Source organism: Nesoenas mayeri (assembly GCF_963082525.1).
Source record: "Nesoenas mayeri genome assembly, chromosome: 2".
NCBI classification, from domain to species: Eukaryota; Metazoa; Chordata; class Aves; order Columbiformes; family Columbidae; genus Nesoenas; species Nesoenas mayeri.
This window is the reverse complement of record NC_137543.1, coordinates 134784078-134804758: the sequence shown is the minus strand read 5'-3', so window position 1 is coordinate 134804758 and position 20681 is coordinate 134784078. Positions and strand designations below refer to the sequence as shown.

Here is a 20681-nt window from a genome sequence, read left to right as displayed (position 1 = left end):
GCCTGACTTTGTCCCAATGAAGCAGAAGAAACTAGCATCTCAAGCACATGTGCAAGTCTCTATGGGATTCAGGTCTCATTTCTAATACTTCTGCTGGTATCAGAGAATGTAACAAAGGAGTAAGATTAAAAAATGAGGTAGAAGTGATTAGTACAAATACACAAAAGATGCAAGGGTGATTACTTACTGTATTTTTGATATGCTGCAGGTAGGCAGGTCGCTGAACAGCTCGATTCTCAATTTTCAGCAGCCATAATGGTTACAAATATTCTGCTATGTTTGCATAATTACTGCCATTCACCCTCCTGGTTTCTTTAGATCACTGTTCATCTTGGAGGCATCCTGAAAGCCAGACATGTGAAGTGAATATAGGCTGGGGGTTTCCTCAACTAATTTCATGCATACCTGATCTCAGTGTAAATAGGTTGCTTAGATACTGCCAGCTGTGCAGTCCCAGCAGGACAGAAGGTAGCTTGTTTTACCTCGGAGGCAAACTATTGAAAAACATCAAATTTGTACTGTCAGGACTGATCTAGATACCTTTTTTTGTGAACATGTTATCCATGGCCTGTCGCATAGAGCAGAAAATGAATGTTAGAATATAGTTATCATACCAGTAAAGGCTTTATATTCAAGTTATCCCAGACAGATATGCGAAGTTGCAAATATGGTATGCAAAACTGACAAAGCCTAATGCCCTATTTTTAGGAAGTTAAGCACAGAGCTATGAATAAAATTATGATTTGCATTTGAAATTCCTGAGACAATAGAAACTGGCTAAAAATGTAGGCCATAATTTATGTGTCAAAAGTGCCGTGAGCAACTTATGCCTTTTGCTATTTTATAGCAAGCCAAATGCATACAGGTACCTTAATACCAGGAAGTCCTTGCAATAACTTACATGGTAAAACAAACAAACAAAAAGTAACAATGTGCCAGAACCATTTGTTAGCATAAAACATCCTTGTGTCCTTTTCTTAGTACATTATGGCTGTTTCCATCCTATTTTCAGCCTGTGTTCAGGGAGGTGGGAGGTCTTGTGTTCATGGTGAGCATGTAATGACATCTGTTGTTGCTGGAATTGCTAGTGAGAGGCAATTTCAGACAGAAACCCTGCTAGCTACCTGGGAACAGTTTACTGAAAGGAATTTTTTTCCCTGTTGGGAGTGTAATTTTTTGTAAGACTGTGAATGCTTGCTCAGTTTGATGGGAAGAGTTCCAGGTTACAATAGCCAGTGAAATAAGCATATTCAGCTATTCATAATCTGGCCAATGTCAAAAGTCATTTTTGTCTGGACCAGAACACCCTCTGCAGTGGTTGTGCTCTGGCAGGAGAACCAGTAACCCAGAATGATTAGAAAAGAAACTGTAGCTGGTTGCTTTAGCAGCAAAGCCCTAAAGCCACCCTTGCCTGGTGACCCTATGGGCATATGTCTATGTTGGTACCAGGGTCAGCCAGGTGATTACTAGGCTGCATCATGTTCATCCTTTCCCCTCTCTGCTTGATTCTTTCCTTTTACTGGCTACTGGTGTAGATATTTGGGGGATATTTATTTCAGAGAGAGATTCCTTGTAATATATTTCTTTGCTTTGAAGGTTAATAAAAATCTAAGCCTTTATGTACCAATGAGTTCACGCTGAGCCTTTAGTTCAGACCTGCTGTCCTGCACAGAGGATTTATTCCCTGTCACAGACTACACATGTCCCTTGAGCTGGCAGGAGCAGGATATGCTTGCTTATGTCACAGCCTGCAAGAAAGGACGAGCTAGTGATCCTGGTTGTTTTCCAGAAGTATTAAGTAATAAAATGTCAGGGCCACAAGACAGCTTTAAGCTATGTAAATATCTTACTTTTCTTTCTAATGCTCTTAGCATATAAAGAGGGACATTGGAGTGTGTTTTTGAGAACTGACACTTGGGATCACAGCCACAACAAATAGTTCAGTTTCAGACTCAGCAGCCTAACCCAGACTGTGTATAGTAAGAAGAAACACAAACATAGTGCTAGTGTACACAAGTTAAACTGTACAAAACTGGTTTTCTCTCTTAATTAACCTTCACCTGACCTGTTCTTCAAGTATTGTTTTCCTAGTTGGATTTTCAGCCTCACTGAACTCTTTAAACTTCTTGCTCTCATTAAATTAATAACTATTTTATGATGCAGAGCTGGCTTCTCCAGTTATGAAGGCAATGTTTGCTAAATTTCTTCTTTTGATGAGTTTATTTTAAATTATTTACCTTGTCACATTCCTACAGATTAGAAAACTTGTCTGTGATTGCTTTTATTCATTTTTAAGGGCAACAGAGTGGAATTTCACTTGTCAGTAAAAGCTTTGGGTCTGTATTTTGCACTTCTCTGAGGGGGTACAGATATTTACAGAGAAGAGCTTGTGCACATAAGAATATGAAAAGCGATTATGATTTTGCAGGCAGGATAAGCTACATTGCATTTACCACAAGATAAGAGTGAACTTGGGCAGTTGTTGTAGAGGAACTAATGTTCTGTTGGTTTCCACTCTGATATTCTTGAGCTCGCTGAAGAGCATCAACACAAAGCTTTAACAGAACTTAACAAAACAAAACTTTTTAAATTAATGCAGATTGACTTTCTGTTATACCCCTCATAGACAACGTCTGAAGGTGTGAAATTAATTAGTACTTTTGCTAAAATAAGGCTAACTCAGCAGTCTAGTGCTGTCATTGAGAGGTAGGCTGGCATTAGGTATAGCCATGTAAAGCAAGGTAAGCTTTACTCTAACCAGCTTTAGGCGTATCTTTTTCTGAGATAGCTATGAAGCAGGCTAAGCCTCGGGTGGTTAAACAACCTCACATATACCATGAAGTTAGAGTATGCACACCAGTGGTCACCGCAGAAAAGTGGCACTACTCCTCTGTGTGCCTTTGCTGAGGCCAGAGCTGCTCATGCTTTTCTTCAGGACTCTGATGAACCTGCACGCACGAAGCAATGCTGGGGAGAGGTTAAGCCTCATCTTGTGGTGGAGCAACAGAGAGCAAGGGATGTTTTGACACCTTAATCTGTCAATAGCAGAAATAGTTAAGTGATATGAAGAGTCTCTGTGGTCTTGAAATGAGCAGCTGCAAAGAAAGATGCTAAGCTCAAAGAATGCAGAAGCTGGGGCATGGGTGTGTTTTCAGGGCCCGTAATTATCCTTTAGATTATTTCTACTGGAATAAAGAATAATAATAATAAAAATAATAATTTTAAAAGTGTTTTCAAAACCTGTGCATGCACCTGTGTGTTTATGAGACGTATGGTTTGAAGCTGACAACATGGTTGATGTCCAGGGAAAAGCGTGGCTAGGCTGTTTTGAGTCCCCAAGAGAGAGCTGCTGTTTTCAGGTGCATAGGGTGGCTTTGTGAGCCTTTGACTATAGTCTCAGCTGGCATGATTTGTTTTCTTTTTGAGGCATCACATGAGAATTATCTTTATAAAGGTGAGGTGCCCTGGAGAGCTCCAACTGAGCCAGCCATATGCTTAGGTAATGATACAACCCAATTCCAGCATAGCAGTTAGCTGTTGTTCAATACACATTTCATAAACTTCTTGATAAAATTATCAGTTGTCATAACATCCAGGCATATGTGTGGCTACGTGGGCTCAGCCATAGCACTGGAGTTTGCCTTAGGAGGAGGAAAGACAACTTCTCTGGAAGGCATTTATTTGGGACAGAGCTTAACACTTTTTTTTCAGCATAAATTGCTTTCTGTTTAAGTACAGAATTTTTTTATGCCATGATCTGCCTCATCCTCCACTCTATAAGACAAGCTGGCTGAAATTATTGCATGTTGGGAATGACATAAGTTGTTTCTAGCAATACAAAAGTGTACTAACTATATGTATTTCATACTGTATCACTTCATATATTGAGTGTATATATAGTGCATGCTGCATCTCTTCACATTTGGTGTCTTCATGTGTCTCCCATAATTTAAAACTTGTATCATCTTCTGGATTTATCATCTTCCTCACAATTTTTTCTGTTTGTTTGGGTTTTTTGTTTGGTTGGTTTTCTGTAAATACCTGGTTAAGCAGGGAACTAATGAGTATAAACTTCTGGAAATTTTATTAACAGGACTCCTTTACCGTCTTTATTGTTACTGCAAGTCAAATGTAATAAAAGCTTCAAAAGTGTTCAGTGTCTGTTCAGGTAAAGAGGCATGCCTGTTATTTGGCAATTTTCTGACCCTTGCATTATAAATACAACATTATTGGTGGTGCTGTACTGCTTGTGTGTAGGCTGCTGGTTAGTGTGAAAAGCCCCACTTGACCTATACATTAATAAATCTGCAGCCATGTAGCATGAATTCAGGAAGTGCTGACTGATAGCTACTGGTAACATCTTTCTGAAACACTCAGGGCATTACTTTTTCTTCAGTGCATCACCAGTAAAATAGTTTTGCTTAAATTGCAGCAATCACACTTAACGAGGCTTTTTTAAAAATTATTTTAGGGGCTTTACCAGGTCAGTAAACTTCACAGATGGCAGATTAATATTAAATATTAGGCTATATTTTTTTCCAAATACTTTGCATCTATATGATTTGTCAGGCTTCCCTGTTATCAAATATTTACAGTGGTTTTTCATATGACTCCATGTTATACACAAATGTGCTGTGTCAATAGGAAGGCGGGCACAGCCCTTGTTACTTGATGTATCAATTACTTCTACCTCCACTCTAGGACATAATTTCATAGAAATCAATAATATTCTGTATGTAACATTTTGATCTAGTCATCTATGAATCATTAAGGAAAGATCATTAAGAAAGGGTAAGTAGGATCTCATAATGACTACCTGACTATAACATATTCTTGATGAACCTCTGTGTATTTATTGCAGTGATAGTTGTTATAACATTACCCATGGTGTAAAAGTACTAAGATGTAAAACAAGGACAGTGTTAAAATTGATATTCCAGTGGTGGAGCAGGAAAATGTTTTTCTCATCTCATAAATTTTTTCAAGACCGTACCTCATTTTTCCGCCTTAACAGATTAAAAATCTGTAGTTTTTAAGATTTTTGAACTCATCTGATATTTTATATTGTCAATTGAAATATTTAAAAATATAATTTCAACTCATATATTTCACTTTGTCTGATTTAATTTTAGTATTGCTAAACATTTTAAGAGTAACGTCAGTCCAAAAATTGTAAGATGTACTTGCTGACAGTTTAGAAGTTACTGGGGGAGGAAAGGGGAAGACAGACATATAAACACGTACATAGAATAGGACCGCAGAAACCTTTCTATTCTGTGTATTTGTGTATGTATCCATTGAAGCTTTCCTCTCTATATTATTTCCTATCTTAATCTATAGATGACCAGCAAGTTGGCCTGCAGGAAAGACAGCATGTAGAACTAAAGCTGCTGGAGATCTGATGCAGTTATTTAAAATTATCCATATATTTGTTAACAAGTCACCCATGAGTCTGGATTTCAATTGGATTATATGTAACGATGATCCCAGTTAACTGATAACTGGGACAATGCATCACAGTGTTTAGGTATTTATACTGGAGCACCTACTGTCTCTCTGCATTGAATTTGTTATTCTCTTGCCGCACAGGTTTTAGGGAGCAAGCCAGCACTTCCCGACTGTGATGATGATGACGATGAGCTGGCTGATATTACAAACAGGAGAAGTGCTAAACTATATATGGTAAGTTATTTATTTATTTACTTATTTTAGTTAGGTACACTCAACAGTATGCATGCATTCATTCATGCCTCCTATATGGAGTTCTGGCTTCAGGTACAGAACTGCAGTTGTGTTAGTTGGTTTGCAGCCAATGGACAAGTGTTTTCTCAAAATATGTTAATCAAGGCAGCCCAGAAAATTTGAGGCAAAAAAATGGATTATTCCTGTTTACTCAGGAAACAAGCATGGACTATGAACCACTCAGTGCAGGCTAAAGATGAACTAGCTGGTCTTAAATCAAACTATATTTACTGGCTTCTTGATTTTAACAGTGAGAGTTTTAATAGTCATATATGATTTAGTTATTCTTAGTTGGACAGTTATGTTATACTTTATTTCTAAATCCAAAGGAATTTGAATGCAAAACTCTTTTCTTTTGCAATGCCATTTTCCTCCTTCCTCAGCTGCAATGGCTTAAAGCTGACTAGGACATTGCCACTGTCAGAAAAATTACCTATAAACAAAAATGGATTAAGTGTTTGCTCCATTTAAATCAGTAGAAGTTTTACGATGATATTCAGTAAAGTTCTGATTTTTTCTCATATCATGCTAGCTATACTGCTCTTTCCTAGAAGAGGCATGGAATTTATTCTTTGAACTAACAATACAGTATCTTGCCTATACACAAGGTTACAGAACTATTCCTTTTTCTGTTTCTGAAAAAAAAAAAAGAAAAAGAAAAAGAGAAAAGAACTATTTCCAAGCCTGTATTTTCTCTCTCTCTCTCTTTCCCTTTCTGCCGCCCTCCAGCTCCCTTTCTTTCATATTCTCCCACTTGAGAAATGAAGTGAGAACGTCTTTGGAAAAGGGGGATGTTTTTAATGAAATTTAGAAAAGACTATCCACCCCACTACCAGTTAAAAAAAGATTATTTTCTTCTGAAGACTGCAAGATACTTTTTTTTTAATTTGACAAGCTCTCATTAGCATTGAGATCTGGACCTTTCTCTTCAGTCAGCACTTTGGCTCATGCAATGAGGTTGCCCTGTGTGAGGGAGAAGAATCTGTCAGTGCCGGGCCACGTCCTTCCTTCCCTTCCCCATTGTCACTTAACAAGAGGGGTTTGGTCAACAGGTGGCAACACCCTGACAGCACTAAGTGCCACTGGATCTCCACGTGTGTGACCTTTTAGGTACCACCTACAGTGGCTTTGAAGCTGCTGTAAAGGTAGGAGAGGGTAGGTGACTCCTTCGGCAGCTCCTGCATCCCACAGACCACAGCAGGACAGAGCCACATTTTTCCCTGCCCATTTCGTGATTCTTCGTCTACCCATCTGTGTGGCTGGAGTTTACAATAAGCCAATATGATCATTCTTACAAGTACATTTTTAGTCTTTTTTGTCCATGTGCTGTCTTTAGTTCCCATTAATCATTCCATTCCTACAAAAAAATCTGGCATATGTTTATGTTTAGAGTAGGGTTCTAGGAAAAAAAATAAAAAAAAGATAAAACCTGCAGGTATGATCAGAACCATTGTAGCAAGACAAAATACTGGAGAAAAGTGCTTGCAGTGAATATTGGAATCCCTAGAACTCTCAGAAAATGATGTGGATATCTAATAAATTCCTCTAAGTACCCGGGTCCAGAGCTCTGTTAGCTAAATGTAAATATGCTGCAATGTAACAGTGAGTGCCAAAGTCAGGAGATAGGTCTATGATGAGCCCTCACAGTAGGTAAAATAGCTTTTTATTATTTTTTTTTTTTTTAATATGCAGTGGTAATTTCCATCTTCTGCCTTCATAATATACAATATAATGGTGTATTTAAAATTAATATTTAATTATGAAAGAAATAAAGACTGCTATAACAGTTATTACAATAGTAATAACTTATTTTCAGTAGCAATAACTGGTCTTTTCAGCCATGCAAGTGTGAATTTTAAAAGGTTTTAAATGAACTTACAGTGGTGGTAGAGGTTACAAAGCAGAGTCTGCAACAGGTCTTATATTACAGTTTCCAATTGAAAAAATGTAGGTTATAAATGTAGGTATTTCACTTGTTACAATCAATGTAGGACTATTTCAATTATAATTTCAAATACTCTTGTTCACCATGTATGTGTAACTTTGGCTTCAATGTGGGTTGCTTGGTAGCAGAAGATGACACCTAGGGATTCCACCAGTTCAGCTGAGCATATAGGAGGGGCTGAAGAAAATACATGTTTTTAACTGTAGAGGTGTTCACTGAATGAGAAGTTGAATCGAAAATGGAAGAGAAACCCATTTATTTTAAGAAGTTGTGAGACAGGGATCCAACAAACTCACTAAAATTAACACTACATCTCCCTCTGTTGGATGTAAAATAGATGAAACAAGCAAAAAACATAAGCCTACCTTACTTTCCCAGCTGCACACAAATTTCACACAGCCATTTATATAGGAATAGTGACTGATTTTTACAGTAATTTGGGGAGCAGAAATTAATTTGGTTATAAAAGCCAGAGCTGATCTAAATTTCAACTGATTGCTTTCTTAGGTGTCGGATGCAAGTGGATCCATGAAGGTGTCCGTGGTAGCAGAGGAAAACCCCTTCTCCATGGCTATGCTTTTGTCTGAGGAGTGCTTCATTTTGGACAATGGTGCTGCAAAGAAGATCTTTGTGTGGAAAGGTAAGAGATCACTTCTGTTGCAAATGCAGAAGCTACACTGACATATCTAAGGAGTTGACGTAACACCCTCGGGACACGAACAAGAATTTAATACTGGCTGGACCCAGCACCCTGCACATATTTCTTCCTTGGTTTGGCCAGTGGACAAGGATTGCTCACTTAGTCAAGGGCTTCAGAACACTGAGTCTTGTCTAAGGATCCTGCTGGTTTGGGGGTATCTGTAAGCTTGGGTGCTTAAATGCTTATCTAAGTGGTAATTACAAAGCAAACAAAAAATTCTACAAGTCCTTCATATTGTCACAAAACCCCTATCTTCTGGGAGAAAATCTAGACACAAGGTTTGATAATGGGTAGATACTATATTTCCATACACTGCTCCACAGAGGTGTGAAATTGAAAGGTGTGTGTGCCAGGCACTAACTAAAAGCATAAGCTTGCAGATACTTTGCTTCTTTTTTTCTTTTTTTCTCTGTGGTATCATCGGTGCTCATAGGAGTGTCTGCAATTGCTTTGACTGAACATTTTCCAGGAGAATACTACTGGGGAATGAGGTCTGGACACCTTGTAGCTGGTTTGTTGTGGTGCTGCCATTGCATTCAGTGCTGAGTATCTCCCCTTTTTTGTCTGAGGCAGTGTATTAATTATTCTGCAGCCTTTGCATTTCTTTTTACCATGTGCCATAGCATATAATTGATCAACGCAGTTGTCAAACTGCTGAAGTCATTCCAGGAAGCATTTTCAGCATTTTGCTTGAAAACTTCTCCAGTTTGGGGGGGAGGAGGAGGGAGGGAAACATCCTTTAAAAGAGAGCATTTTGGGAGCCTTGTGCTCAGATGGCCCAAACCTGGTTTTCATGCTCTGACAGCTTCTGGAAGAACCAAGCCAATGGGATCAGGCATCAAATAAATAAAATACAATTTAGGCTCTTTGAATGTGGCTCCATGTGCTCTTCTGTGCATTCTCACTTTGCTACTGTTGGTAACAATAACGTGTGGAAGAAACCCATTAGTCTGTGAGTCTCACTCTGGCACTGGGAGGCTGCAGTTATCATCTCTGCTGGAAATCTTCAGACCGCTAAACTGAGTGTGAATTACTTCGCTAATAGTCTCATTCAAAATGGAATACAATGAATAGCTTATCAGAGCATCTTATTAGACTAAGAGGTCTTTGGAGTATAGTCATTGACAGCCAGCTGGGCCACAGACCTGATAACACAATATCATCCCGCAGAGATTTTCAGAGATGTCTGACACTGAGCAGGGCTGAACAAGGAGCAATGGATAAGGAAGGGTGGTGGTAAATTGCACAGGCCAGCTAGACAAATTGGGAATTTCTTTTACTTGGGCTGTGGCACTGCCTGAAGAAGTGAAGGCAGCTCTGGACAGCACATTATTTACTACATTGCAGCCCAGCAAGGGAAGATTCAGAGAAAAGAGCCAGAGTGTTCTTGTACTTGAACCACACAGATATTACGAACAACATTTTTTGAGAGAAACACGCTCACTAAGCAAAAAAAAATGCATTTTTTTTTTTTAAGAAAAAAGAAAATTATTTTGACTGTTTTTAAAGCCACTCAGGTACTGTTTTGGCCATTCAACTTTGTGTGAATCTTACTGCTCATGCTATGTCCAGCATTTGTGTTCGTTCAAGACTGAGGCAAGAGCAATGTCAAAGAGAACCTGTCTCAAGGACATCCTGTTTTTGGAGGATCTGTGAGCTCATTGTACTTTCCCATGTGTTGTTATGCTTCTGTTTTAACCAGGAAAAGATGCTAACCCGCAAGAGAGAAAAGCTGCCATGAAGAATGCCGAACAATTCATACAGCAGATGAATTACCCTGCCAACACACAGGTGTGATCTGTTTATGAGATGATACCAGGAGAGTATGTGCTCTGTTAAAGACTTTGTTTTTAAATCAGCAAAAAAATACTCGTAAGGGCTTATAAGACATAAGGGCAATGTTTCACTAACAGGTAATTCAGAAAAGTTTATGTTCAAGTAACTGTCAGTTTTGCTTTTGTTCCATTTCACGCGTCTTGCTTCATTTCAGATTCAAGTCCTTCCTGAAGGAGGTGAAACACCGATTTTCAAACAATTTTTCAAAGACTGGAAGGATAAAGATCAAAGTGATGGTTTTGGCAAAGTATATGTCACAGAGAGAGTGGCTAAAATTGAGCAGATTGAATTTGATGCTACTAAGTTACATGAGTCTCCACAAATGGCTGCCCAGCATAACATGGTAGATGACGGTTCAGGGAAAGTAGAGGTAATTTTTGTGTTGTATTAAATTGTACTCTACCTATCTATCTTATTCTGTTATGGGATAAGCTGCCACTCTATGTTTTGCCATTTGCTCTGTTGTGTTGAGTAACACTACATTAGTGGCAGTGTTTCTTCTACCATCAGAAAAGGTACTTTGAAATAGAAAGTGAATATCTTTGTCAGTGCATGCTGGGTCATGTTTTTTTGGTGCTTATGAATTTTTTTTTTACCAGTCATCAACAGAAATCGAGCACCAGAAACATTTCACCTTTTCACAATACTTCTGAAAGTTATACTTTAAATGTGGTACTTAGCCTAAAGAAAACCCCCTAGCTCACATCAGTTTGAAATCTGGAATGGGAAAACTTGCCCTTGGAGTAAGAAATTAGTTCTGTGTCTTTATGTATGTATCCAATCTGCTTTCCAGAGGAGCCTTCTTAGTTCATAGTGTGTCTCTCAGCCTGGATTTGGAGAGAAAAAGGTGACTGACTGTACAGTCTTTCTTGATCTATGCTTATCCCACTGCAGGAACATCCTTGGACTACACAGAGCTGGTTTGGCATTGTACCAACACAGCCTGCTGACTACAGATCTGCATGTTAGGATTCTGGAAGAAAAAGATAAATACCTACAGTTCATATTTTCTAGGTTTCCAACCTCATACTTGGGATGGTCTGTAGGCTTGAGCCAGAGCATAGATCTGAAGTTTTGTTTTTTTTTTACTGTATATTTTTAGCAGTATGTTTTTGGAGAACAGTTGTTAACTGAACTGGGCTGTGGTAAATCAAATAGTAAGAAATCTGCCTCTAACAGTGTGTTATCTGACTCTAGTGTGCCTCTCCCAAATGATATGATAGTTCTGTGATGAATCATGATGTTATGCCATTCATATCGTATTATCATCTTGAGATGTTAAGAAAGTAAGTTCAACGTAGCATTATGAGGTGATCATGTGGCATTAAAGCATCAAGCCAAAGTGTGCTGCAATGGCTTGTTGATTGTCATTATTCATTCATTCAGTGGGTGCAGGGTGGATCTATCTTCCTCATGAAGAAACCTTCCTGGTTTTACTCTATAACACTAGAAAACAGAAACAAAGGTCACTCAAGGGATGACACAATAAATTGCTTCTTGAAGAGTCTCAGGATGAAGTTCAGCATTCTCCAGTGATTTCTCTGTTTCCCCAGATCTGGCGTGTGGAAAGCAGTGGCAGGGTTCCTGTGGAACCCGAGACGTACGGACAGTTCTATGGTGGTGACTGCTACATTATCCTCTACACTTACCCTAAAGGGCAGATCATCTACACATGGTACGTTGGGTCGGCTGTGCACAGATCTCCAGCATGTGGATATTATTTTATCCTGACTTTATGTCCTTTTGAGTAGAACCACATGTAGATGCAAGGTTGTTTACTGTGTGATTGTCATTAGGTGTTAGCTCTGGATTATTTTGAAACTGGACTTAACCCTTGCCTTTCTTATTGTCTTTCCCAGGCAAGGAGCCCATGCGACAAGAGATGAACTGACTGCATCTGCATTTCTGACTGTTCAGTTGGATCGGTTATTGAACGGTCAGGCTGTGCAGGTTAGTGTCTGTTGCATAAATAAAATGCAATGGAGCTTGCAATATATGCACATGTTAATGAGAAACAAAAGGATGAGGTAGCATTTGAAGATTGGGAATATCAGCTGCTCATGGCCTGTATCTAGCCAAGTACCATGGGCTTTTTTTAAAGTCACTAGAGATTTTCCAATTTGAATCATCCTTCCTGAATGTAGATGTCCAAAAGAACACAGATATAACACAACCTGAAACTGCCTTGTCTTCCTTTGACTTTCTCTGTCTAAAAATTGGGTTTTAGTCCTGCCTAGCCTTACAAACTTTGTATGTGGTCAGTGGAGACCAAAGGATAAGATCCTCCCAGGGCAATTAACTTATGTAGAAAGCTATGATGTTTAGCTCAGACAAGACATCTGACTTTTAGAGGGCCAAAACTGGGACACATGAAAGCCACATGATAGCCAGAAGGGGAGAGCCTGCAGAAACTGTGCTCCAGGGTGTGGACTGGTCCTGCTGTAGTGAGGAACATAACCTGGGTTATCCTATCCTATAGTGCTTGCACATCCCCACTTGCAGAAATGGTGTGCGCGACGCAAAGCAGAGGACATTGGCAGCTAAAAGGTGTGATGAGATGAGTTAGCCCTAGCATGACTAAAATGTGTACTCACCTTTCATCGCTAGTGCAGAGTGGTGAGGAGGCGGGGAGGTGAGAGGTCTCCTCTTGTCTCAGAGAGGCTAGAGCTGGAAGATGAGTAGGGGTGGGCAGAGATTTTCTAGGCAGTAGGAGATAATTCTGTGCTTCTCATTTCTTAATTACCAGAGTAAAGGGCTTCCCCCACCCATCAAGGTACAGTTAATTTACATAGCAGACCATACTTGTAGTTATTAATTGGTTATGATTTATGATCGAAATTATATTAATGATTAGAACACTTTTAGTTAATTACTCCTTGAAATATTCCTAACACATGTTCTATATTTGGACAGAGTTCAGCACAATATGGTCCTGCCTCATAAATAAGGCCAATACTAATACTGCAGTAATAATAGTATTACTACTAACAGCTACAATAATAATGTGCTTAAAAAGCCTTTTTATTAAAGCTGAAGGAGATCACTCCTGCTGCAGTAGTCATGATACTTAAAAGTACTTTTAGCCTGCAATTAATTTAGGAATATATATATGTATGTGCATGTATACACACATATGTATATATGCATATGTGCATTTGTATGCATGCACACGGCTACGTAGAATATATTACCGGTGCTTAACGCCTGTATTAGCATTGACAGGTTTAAAGGTAATATTTTGTGGTCACTAGATGGCACTACAGTACAAATGATAATTAAAACGTCATTCGCCCATTTGTTTTGTAGGCATGTTTCCCAGAGGAGGGTTGGTTTGTTCTTTTTCTTTGGATTTTTTTTGTTTTGTTTTGGCATTTATAAACCCTTGCCGCAGCTTGGCACCTACATGTCCTCGGATATCCTGTATACATGTCCTAGGATATCCTTATCAGGCAATGCTACTGGTCTGCCCTGTGGTGGGATAAGCAAAAGCAGCTGCTCCTGCAGCCAGCATTGCCCCCACTGCCCCTGGCCCCACCAACCCCAGCCCCACTGCCCCAGCCCTCACCGGGCAGGGCTACAGAGCTGGGAGTCCCCGCTTCTCTGTGGGCTACATACCATGCCTTATTCCCCTTTTTTCCCTTTCTTTCTGTGAGTGAAAGGTGGGGAGCCACGGCCCTCCACCTGGGCAGGTGGTATTGTTATAAATGAAGAATAAACGGCTGCATACAAGTAACTTTTATCATGCATTAACCTAAAAATAGTTGTTCTTCATAGCTAACGGAAGTTCATTTTTGTCATCCATGTTATCCTCTGCAAGATAGATTTATGCTCATCTTTTTCATCTTCTTGCAGATAAAACACACAGAATTAATGAAGAGGATGAATAACTGTTCTCTTCTGCTTAAATACAGGGCACGGAAATTTCCAAGATTGTTTTTCAGGGGAATTAAGTCACCCTATAAAACTCTATGAAATTACTGTTCTTTTGAAAAAAAGAGTAATTTTCTTGTTACAGTAGGTAGCAGCCATTTTAATCAGCTAAACATTATGTTAAAAGTTTGAATCTTGTCTTTGTGTCAGCATGATTGACAAAAAATCTCACAAATGCTCTAACTTTAATGTGTCTGGAACTATATTTTTAGATCTTCTCAGCTTACAACTTCTCATTTGTGCTAACGTACTTAGCATTATTGGCTAACGTCCCCTATGCTATTCAACAAAGACCAAAAATAACTACCTGTGTCCTTTTGTTTATTTTATTGCATTTCTTTACATATGTACAGGTCCGAGTCAGCCAAGGCAAAGAGCCTGCACATTTACTGAGCTTGTTCAAAAACAAACCACTTATTGTCTACAAGGACGGGACATCCAAGAAGGAAGGTCAGAAACCCGCTCCACCCACACGACTCTTCCAAATCCGCAGGAACCTGGCAGCTATTACTCGGATTGCTGAGGTAAGGACACTGCTAAGTAAACAATTTATTCCCCATGGGAAATGGTATAGCTTGCACAAGCCTCTCCAACTAATCTTGGTGGGTAGTCGCTTCTGGTAGGAATGCAGGACTCCAAATCCACTGCTCTATGTGACCAACCCGTCCAACAAATCAAAGAGAATATGATGTAACTGGCTGTGACCAATCTATATCTTTCAGAAGAAACTGTAAGAAAACACATAGTGAACAGTTAGCTGACAAAGAATAGACAAGAAATCAGCAACCCTTATGAGACAGTATTTCCTACTTTATAAGATAATCTTTCCTTCTGCCAAACAGTCCTAAGTTTTGCCCTTCACGGTAGTTCTATCTCAAGTTCTTCTCTAATTTATATCAGTATAAATCTATGGAAAAATTAAAGGAAAAAAGCATAGCTGATTAACATCTAGCTACATATTTTATATAAACATGCAAAATAGTGACCACATTATTTGAAAATATGGAGAATAAAACAATTTCTTTTTTGATCTAGGTTGATGTTGACTCACTGTCACTAAACTCTAATGATGTCTTTGTTCTGAAACTGCCAAACAACTCTGGCTACACCTGGGTAGGAAAAGGGGCAAATAAAGAAGAGGAACAAGGAGCTCAACACATTGCCAGCGTTCTTAAATGCCAGACTGCAAAGATTAATGAAGGCCAGGAACCCGGTCAGTATGAGGCCCATGGTTGCTAATAGGCAGCTGAGAATACACTGCACTGCGTGGAGATACAGCCTAAATTGTTTTTACGATCATATATTTTGTAGGCAGAAGCATATACTCAATCTCTGCCTTTGAAAATCCAACCTGACATTTATCACACAGATCTATCCAGAAGTGGCTAATGCACCAGCAGTGCGATGCCCTGCAAGTCTGTAGGGCAGTAGAAGGAGCTGCAGAGGAATGTGGTCCATCCTTTGTTTACCTTGAGTACCTAGAGGGGGAAAAAGACATAGCACATTGCTCTTTCTAGGTGTGCAAGTGATATTTTTATTGTTGACAAACTGCAGGAAGAACTGTAAGAAAATGTGGTCATCTTTGAGACAGCAAAAATACTGTTTGGGGATTCTTGAAAGAGTATCTAACGAGCTAAAACATTAAATGTTAAATTAACTGCTGAATAAATTATATATTGTGTATTTCAGAGGAATTCTGGAAAGCACTTGGAGGTAAAAAAAAATATCAGACCTCATCACAACTCTTGACAAAGGCTGAAGATCATCCCCCTCGCCTGTATGGTTGTTCTAATAAGACTGGTAGATTTATTGTGAGTATATGGGGGGTACTTTCCTTTCTGTTTAATTATATAGTTTCTGGTTCATTTTGCCTTAGGAATCAGCAGACATGAAATTAATTTGGGGATCTGGCTTAGTTAGCTGTGCTTGGCAAGAGCTAGAGGATTGACATTTGGTGCTTTAAATCAATCCAAATGCAAAGGACAGACAGAAGAGTTAATACTGCAGAAGTTTGCACGCAGAGCCAGCTCCAGCCTGGGACTAGAGGCTTGCAGGTGCAAAAAGATGCGATGCTTGCCCAGTCAAATGCAATTGTGTTCTTGCAGAGCACTGCCAGATTGCTATTATTTTGCTGAGAAAGTGCAGGTCAGTGCCTTGTGTTGGATAGTGGTGGTGAAGAAAATAAATGTCCCTTGCCAAAAACCCCTAGCAGTCTGAAATTTTCCATAGATTTAAGACATGTAATTATGCCTCAAAGGTATTGGCCTGTGCTCAAGGAGGCAGGAAGGCCTATTTCCTTAGCAGAAATACCCAGAGCTGTGTGCTCTGTGTTAAGCCTGTGATTCAGGCTTAATTACTTACCGTACTCTGGGAGGGCAATGCTATGTCACTGATTGGCAAGGATGCTCTAATTTTTAGGTAAGGGACATAGCTGGCTACCAACTCTGCAATCTCCTTAAGGCACAGCCCATTCATTTGGAGAGGGATAAAACAAAAAGGATCCTTTAATAAGGACTTCAAAATCTTATGAGAGTAGTAAAGTGTATTCTTCTAACAAGCTTCTAAAACATTCCTGTGAAACACAGCCTCTCTATAATAGTCTGTTGAGAGCTATGTATGTGTTTGGTTTTTGTTTTAAATTCCCTCCAAATTCTGTGAAACCTCATCTGTCCTGTAGCATTTCCCTAGTAATAGAATCACCACCATTAGAGCTCACCAGAAGAGGCAGGTCAGATCATTATGACTTTCTGGCCACCATAACACAGGTTGGGGAAGAGGAATGTCTTTTGCAGTATATGCTTATTCTCCGTTTAACACTCCTACATGACCAAGCATAGCCAAACCCTTGACAGTCCTTCAAAAGTAGAGGGCTGACCAGTAGCTATATTATTATCACTCCTCCTTATACAGAACAACATTCAACTGCTTTTCTGTCTGCCTGAACATCCTCGGAAGGAGCAAGAGGTCTGCCTTTCCTTTGGGGACTAATCCTCGATGGCTTAGTCAACTGTAATGTCTCGTTGTCAAGTACCTGCAAAGCTTGCTTGGGCATGTATTTCATCACTGAGCTCAACACCTGCAAACCAAAGCAGTTTATTTTCCTTATTGTTGAGAGTAAGCTGCATGAATATATCAGCCGTTAGCAGCTGATTTATTTAGTTTGTTTGGTACAAGGTGCTCTATGAAAATTTCCCTGTCCCCTTTTTCTGGTAGACCTCAGTCTCAACAATAGTCACAATTACAGTGTAAACCTTTGCCTCTCCTGGGGATATCCTATCAATTCTGACAAACTAAGAGCTGATTTTATAGGACATGCAATTATGTGATTTGTTTCCTTTCAATGAAACACCCATGACACAGTTATCAAATCAGTTTAGGGCTCGACTTTTTAGGAGCAAAAAGAATTACACAACAGCTTCTGGACTTATCCTTTACAAAATAACTTTGGTCTGAACAAAATTGGAATATCTTCATAAATCATTAAAAAACAAAAAAACCCACCAAACATAATATCCTTTTTAGATTGAGGAGGTCCCAGGAGAATTCACTCAGGATGATTTGGCTGAAGATGATGTCATGTTGCTGGATACTTGGGAGCAGGTAAGCTGTGCACTTCACCACTGCTTTTTATGGAAGAGGTTTTGTTTTCTTTAAAGTATACCAGAGCGAGCTATATTTTTGAGCTATATGATGTGCTAGTGTAAATATACATGAATGAATATACAAGCTTAATGTGAGACAATGGCAGGCACTTCCCATTAAAACCCATGGGGGCTGTGAGAGTATAAGCCCCATCAGTATTCTGAAAGGGTCTCAATAATGTTCTTGGCTTTATCACTAAAATATATTAATTTAGAAAAAGAAAGTATTTGCATTAAAATTATTCAGAAGCCACAAAATCCATGTAGGAACAGCACCTACAAAAAGTGTTACTGGAGACGGGGACAAACACTAGACCCTTACACAGATTTCTTCAGGATAACTAGGTGGAGGTGACAGGAACAATCTCTGTCATTTTCCCAGGTTCACTGAAAACATTGAGAGCTTTTTGGATAACAGGCAAACTTACTGTGGGTGTGGAGGGCACATCTGTTCCTCACAGCGCGTTCTCTCTATCCTTCCTCTCCCCTTGGAGGGAAAGGGGGAGAAGGGCACAGATCCCACACTTTAGCTGTCTTATTCAGCCTAACCCTTACAGAAAAAATGACTGAGGTTTTTGGAAATGAGAAGGAATGTCCAAGGTCCATGTGGGAAGGAGTGATTGGGGAAGGTGGGTGGAGGAGCTGGATGGAAAGTAAATGGGACATACGGACTCAGGTAAGAAGAAGTCCAGGACATGTAGCTGGTTTCCAAAAGGATCCTTGACAGAAAAAAAAAAAGATCGAGGCTCGGGCTGTTGGGTTATTCAGTGGGTTATCCAGCAGTGACGCTGGGTAGCACTGATCACAGGGCACAAGCGTTGATGGGCATGCAGAGGTCAAACCAGAGACAGCTCCTGTTAAGTGCTTTTACCTGCACCTAAAGAGCAATTTCCTTGGCAAATTGTAAAAAGTATCTGTGGAAAAGGTAATTAGAGTTCCTTCCATCAAAGTGCATAAAGGTCTGGCCTTCCAGTGTCAAGAGAGCAGGGAGGTTTCAGAGATTTCTCTTTGCAAGGGTGTGTGAGAGATCTGTGTCTCTCCAGTATTTTCATAGTGTATATTCTTATATTCTTAGTGGAACCAACTATTTTGTACTTTACCTGCTGTACACAACTTCCTTATCACAACATGGGAGCTATATCTTTCTCTTCTCTCTTTGCAGGTTTTTGTTTGGATTGGGAAGGATGCTAATGAAACTGAGCGACAGGAATCTGTTAAATCTGGTAAATCAAATCAATTTAGCAGAATTCTGGGTGAAGTAGCATCAATATTGCTTAAAGAAGTGAAAAAGATGATGTAGAAGAAATCTAGTTATGTTTATGCTCTCCTTCCCTGAAAATAAGACAGGGTCTTATATTAATTTTTGCTCCAAAACTTATTACTTTTTTACATGTATAGCTTCCTGGACACTATTTAAATTGATTTTTTTTTTATGAACTGTAACTAGGGCTTATTTTTGGAGTAGGGCTTATATTTTGAGCATCCTCAAAAATCCTGAAAAATCATGCTAGGGCTTATTTTTGAGGTAGGTCTTATTTTCGGGGAAACAGGGTAGTGTTTAAAAGGGTTGCTGAGCCTATTAGGATTTAATCCTGGAGAAGATGATTTTTTCCTTTAAATGTGCTTTAAAACTCATTGTATCTTTCTTATCTGTAAGTTTATACAGGGTAAAATTAATCAAGATAGCATTGCTAGGCTGCAGAGCTTTTTAAAGAATATATAGGAAAGCTCAATAAAAAGAAACTGCAAAGAGAGAGAATTTAAAAGAAGATACCTACTGAGCTACACCCTACACTAATGAATATAGTCAAAGGAATGCCAACAAATCCTCAAGTCCTTACACTGCCACCCTTCACTGAATTAAATTTGGAGGAGGAAATTCCAGTTGCAGGATAAATCAAGACAACTCATGTGGTGTGCACCTCCTTGAAAAAAGACGTCACCTCTGGTGTGATTTCAAGTAGCTGAGCCATTCTGACAAAGTTTGTGCTAAAAATGCTTGCAGATGTTTCCCTGGAGCAGCTCGGGTTACCTAACTGTGTTTCTGATATGTACTGATGTCATGTTGTGATGTCAAGGGAAACAATACTAGCTTTTACATAGGAAAAATGTGAATGAAGCTTGTGCATCTGCACAGCACCAGCAAATTCTTTCTCCTGTTCAAGAGCCAAAACCAGCTGTATGGCAATGAACCGATCAGAGCAGCAATCTCTGTTTTAACCTCGTGGAAAATTTCTTCACTGGCAGCTTGGAGAAATCAGCAATCACCTGGTCATCTCATTGCCTTTGAAATAATTTAATTGAATACTGCATTATAGTAGCCCTGGGTTCTTTCACTGGGGCTTTTAATGTATTTTTAATACCAAAGGAATGAACTAATATATTACATGTTTTACTTCCTCTCTGTTTTCAGCCAAACGCTATATTGAAACAGATCCCTCTGGCAGAGATAAAGGGACCCCCATTGTAATCGTGAAGCAGGGACATGAACCCCCAACATTCACAGGCTGGTTCCTGGCTTGGGACGCCAACAAATGGAAGAACTGATCTATCCAAGGAGGCTGCAGCTTCAAGCCAAAGAATGATCAGAGCCCAGCTACTTTCTAGTATTTTTAAGCATAAGCTTATGCAACAATATGATGCACGTGTTGTTACACTTTCCCAAGCTTTGATGTATTTCTGTGAGTAACCTAGAAATTCTTAGCACTGGAAAGCATAAACAATAATTGTAAACTGGTCAAAACGGGCAAGTGGGCCTTTCATGTAGCAAATATGGAAAGTGCTACAAATACTTTGTTTAATCTATCGATTCTTCAAACAGAAGCTGTGGATCAGATTATTTTAATGTGATAAAATGGGCCAAATCCTGCCTCAACTTCAAAATCCA

General features: G+C 39.3%; 1 protein-coding gene across 1 annotated transcript in view; it reads left to right on the top strand.

The window, feature by feature from the left end:
- The window catches only part of SCIN (scinderin), a gene marked incomplete at both ends in the record, with an annotated part of 48783 nt that extends 28442 nt beyond the window's left edge, over positions 1 to 20341 (top strand). Inside the window, 12 exons of the mRNA XM_080340322.1 lie at positions 5590 to 5682; positions 8195 to 8327; positions 10090 to 10178; positions 10378 to 10593; positions 11777 to 11898; positions 12083 to 12173; positions 14507 to 14677; positions 15189 to 15366; positions 15843 to 15964; positions 17676 to 17753; positions 18957 to 19017; positions 20208 to 20341. Of these exons, the coding sequence (XP_080196448.1) occupies positions 5590 to 5682; positions 8195 to 8327; positions 10090 to 10178; positions 10378 to 10593; positions 11777 to 11898; positions 12083 to 12173; positions 14507 to 14677; positions 15189 to 15366; positions 15843 to 15964; positions 17676 to 17753; positions 18957 to 19017; positions 20208 to 20341 (1488 nt within the window). The remainder of the gene's footprint in view (positions 1 to 5589; positions 5683 to 8194; positions 8328 to 10089; positions 10179 to 10377; positions 10594 to 11776; positions 11899 to 12082; positions 12174 to 14506; positions 14678 to 15188; positions 15367 to 15842; positions 15965 to 17675; positions 17754 to 18956; positions 19018 to 20207) is intronic.
- Positions 20342 to 20681: the final 340 nt, after the last annotated feature.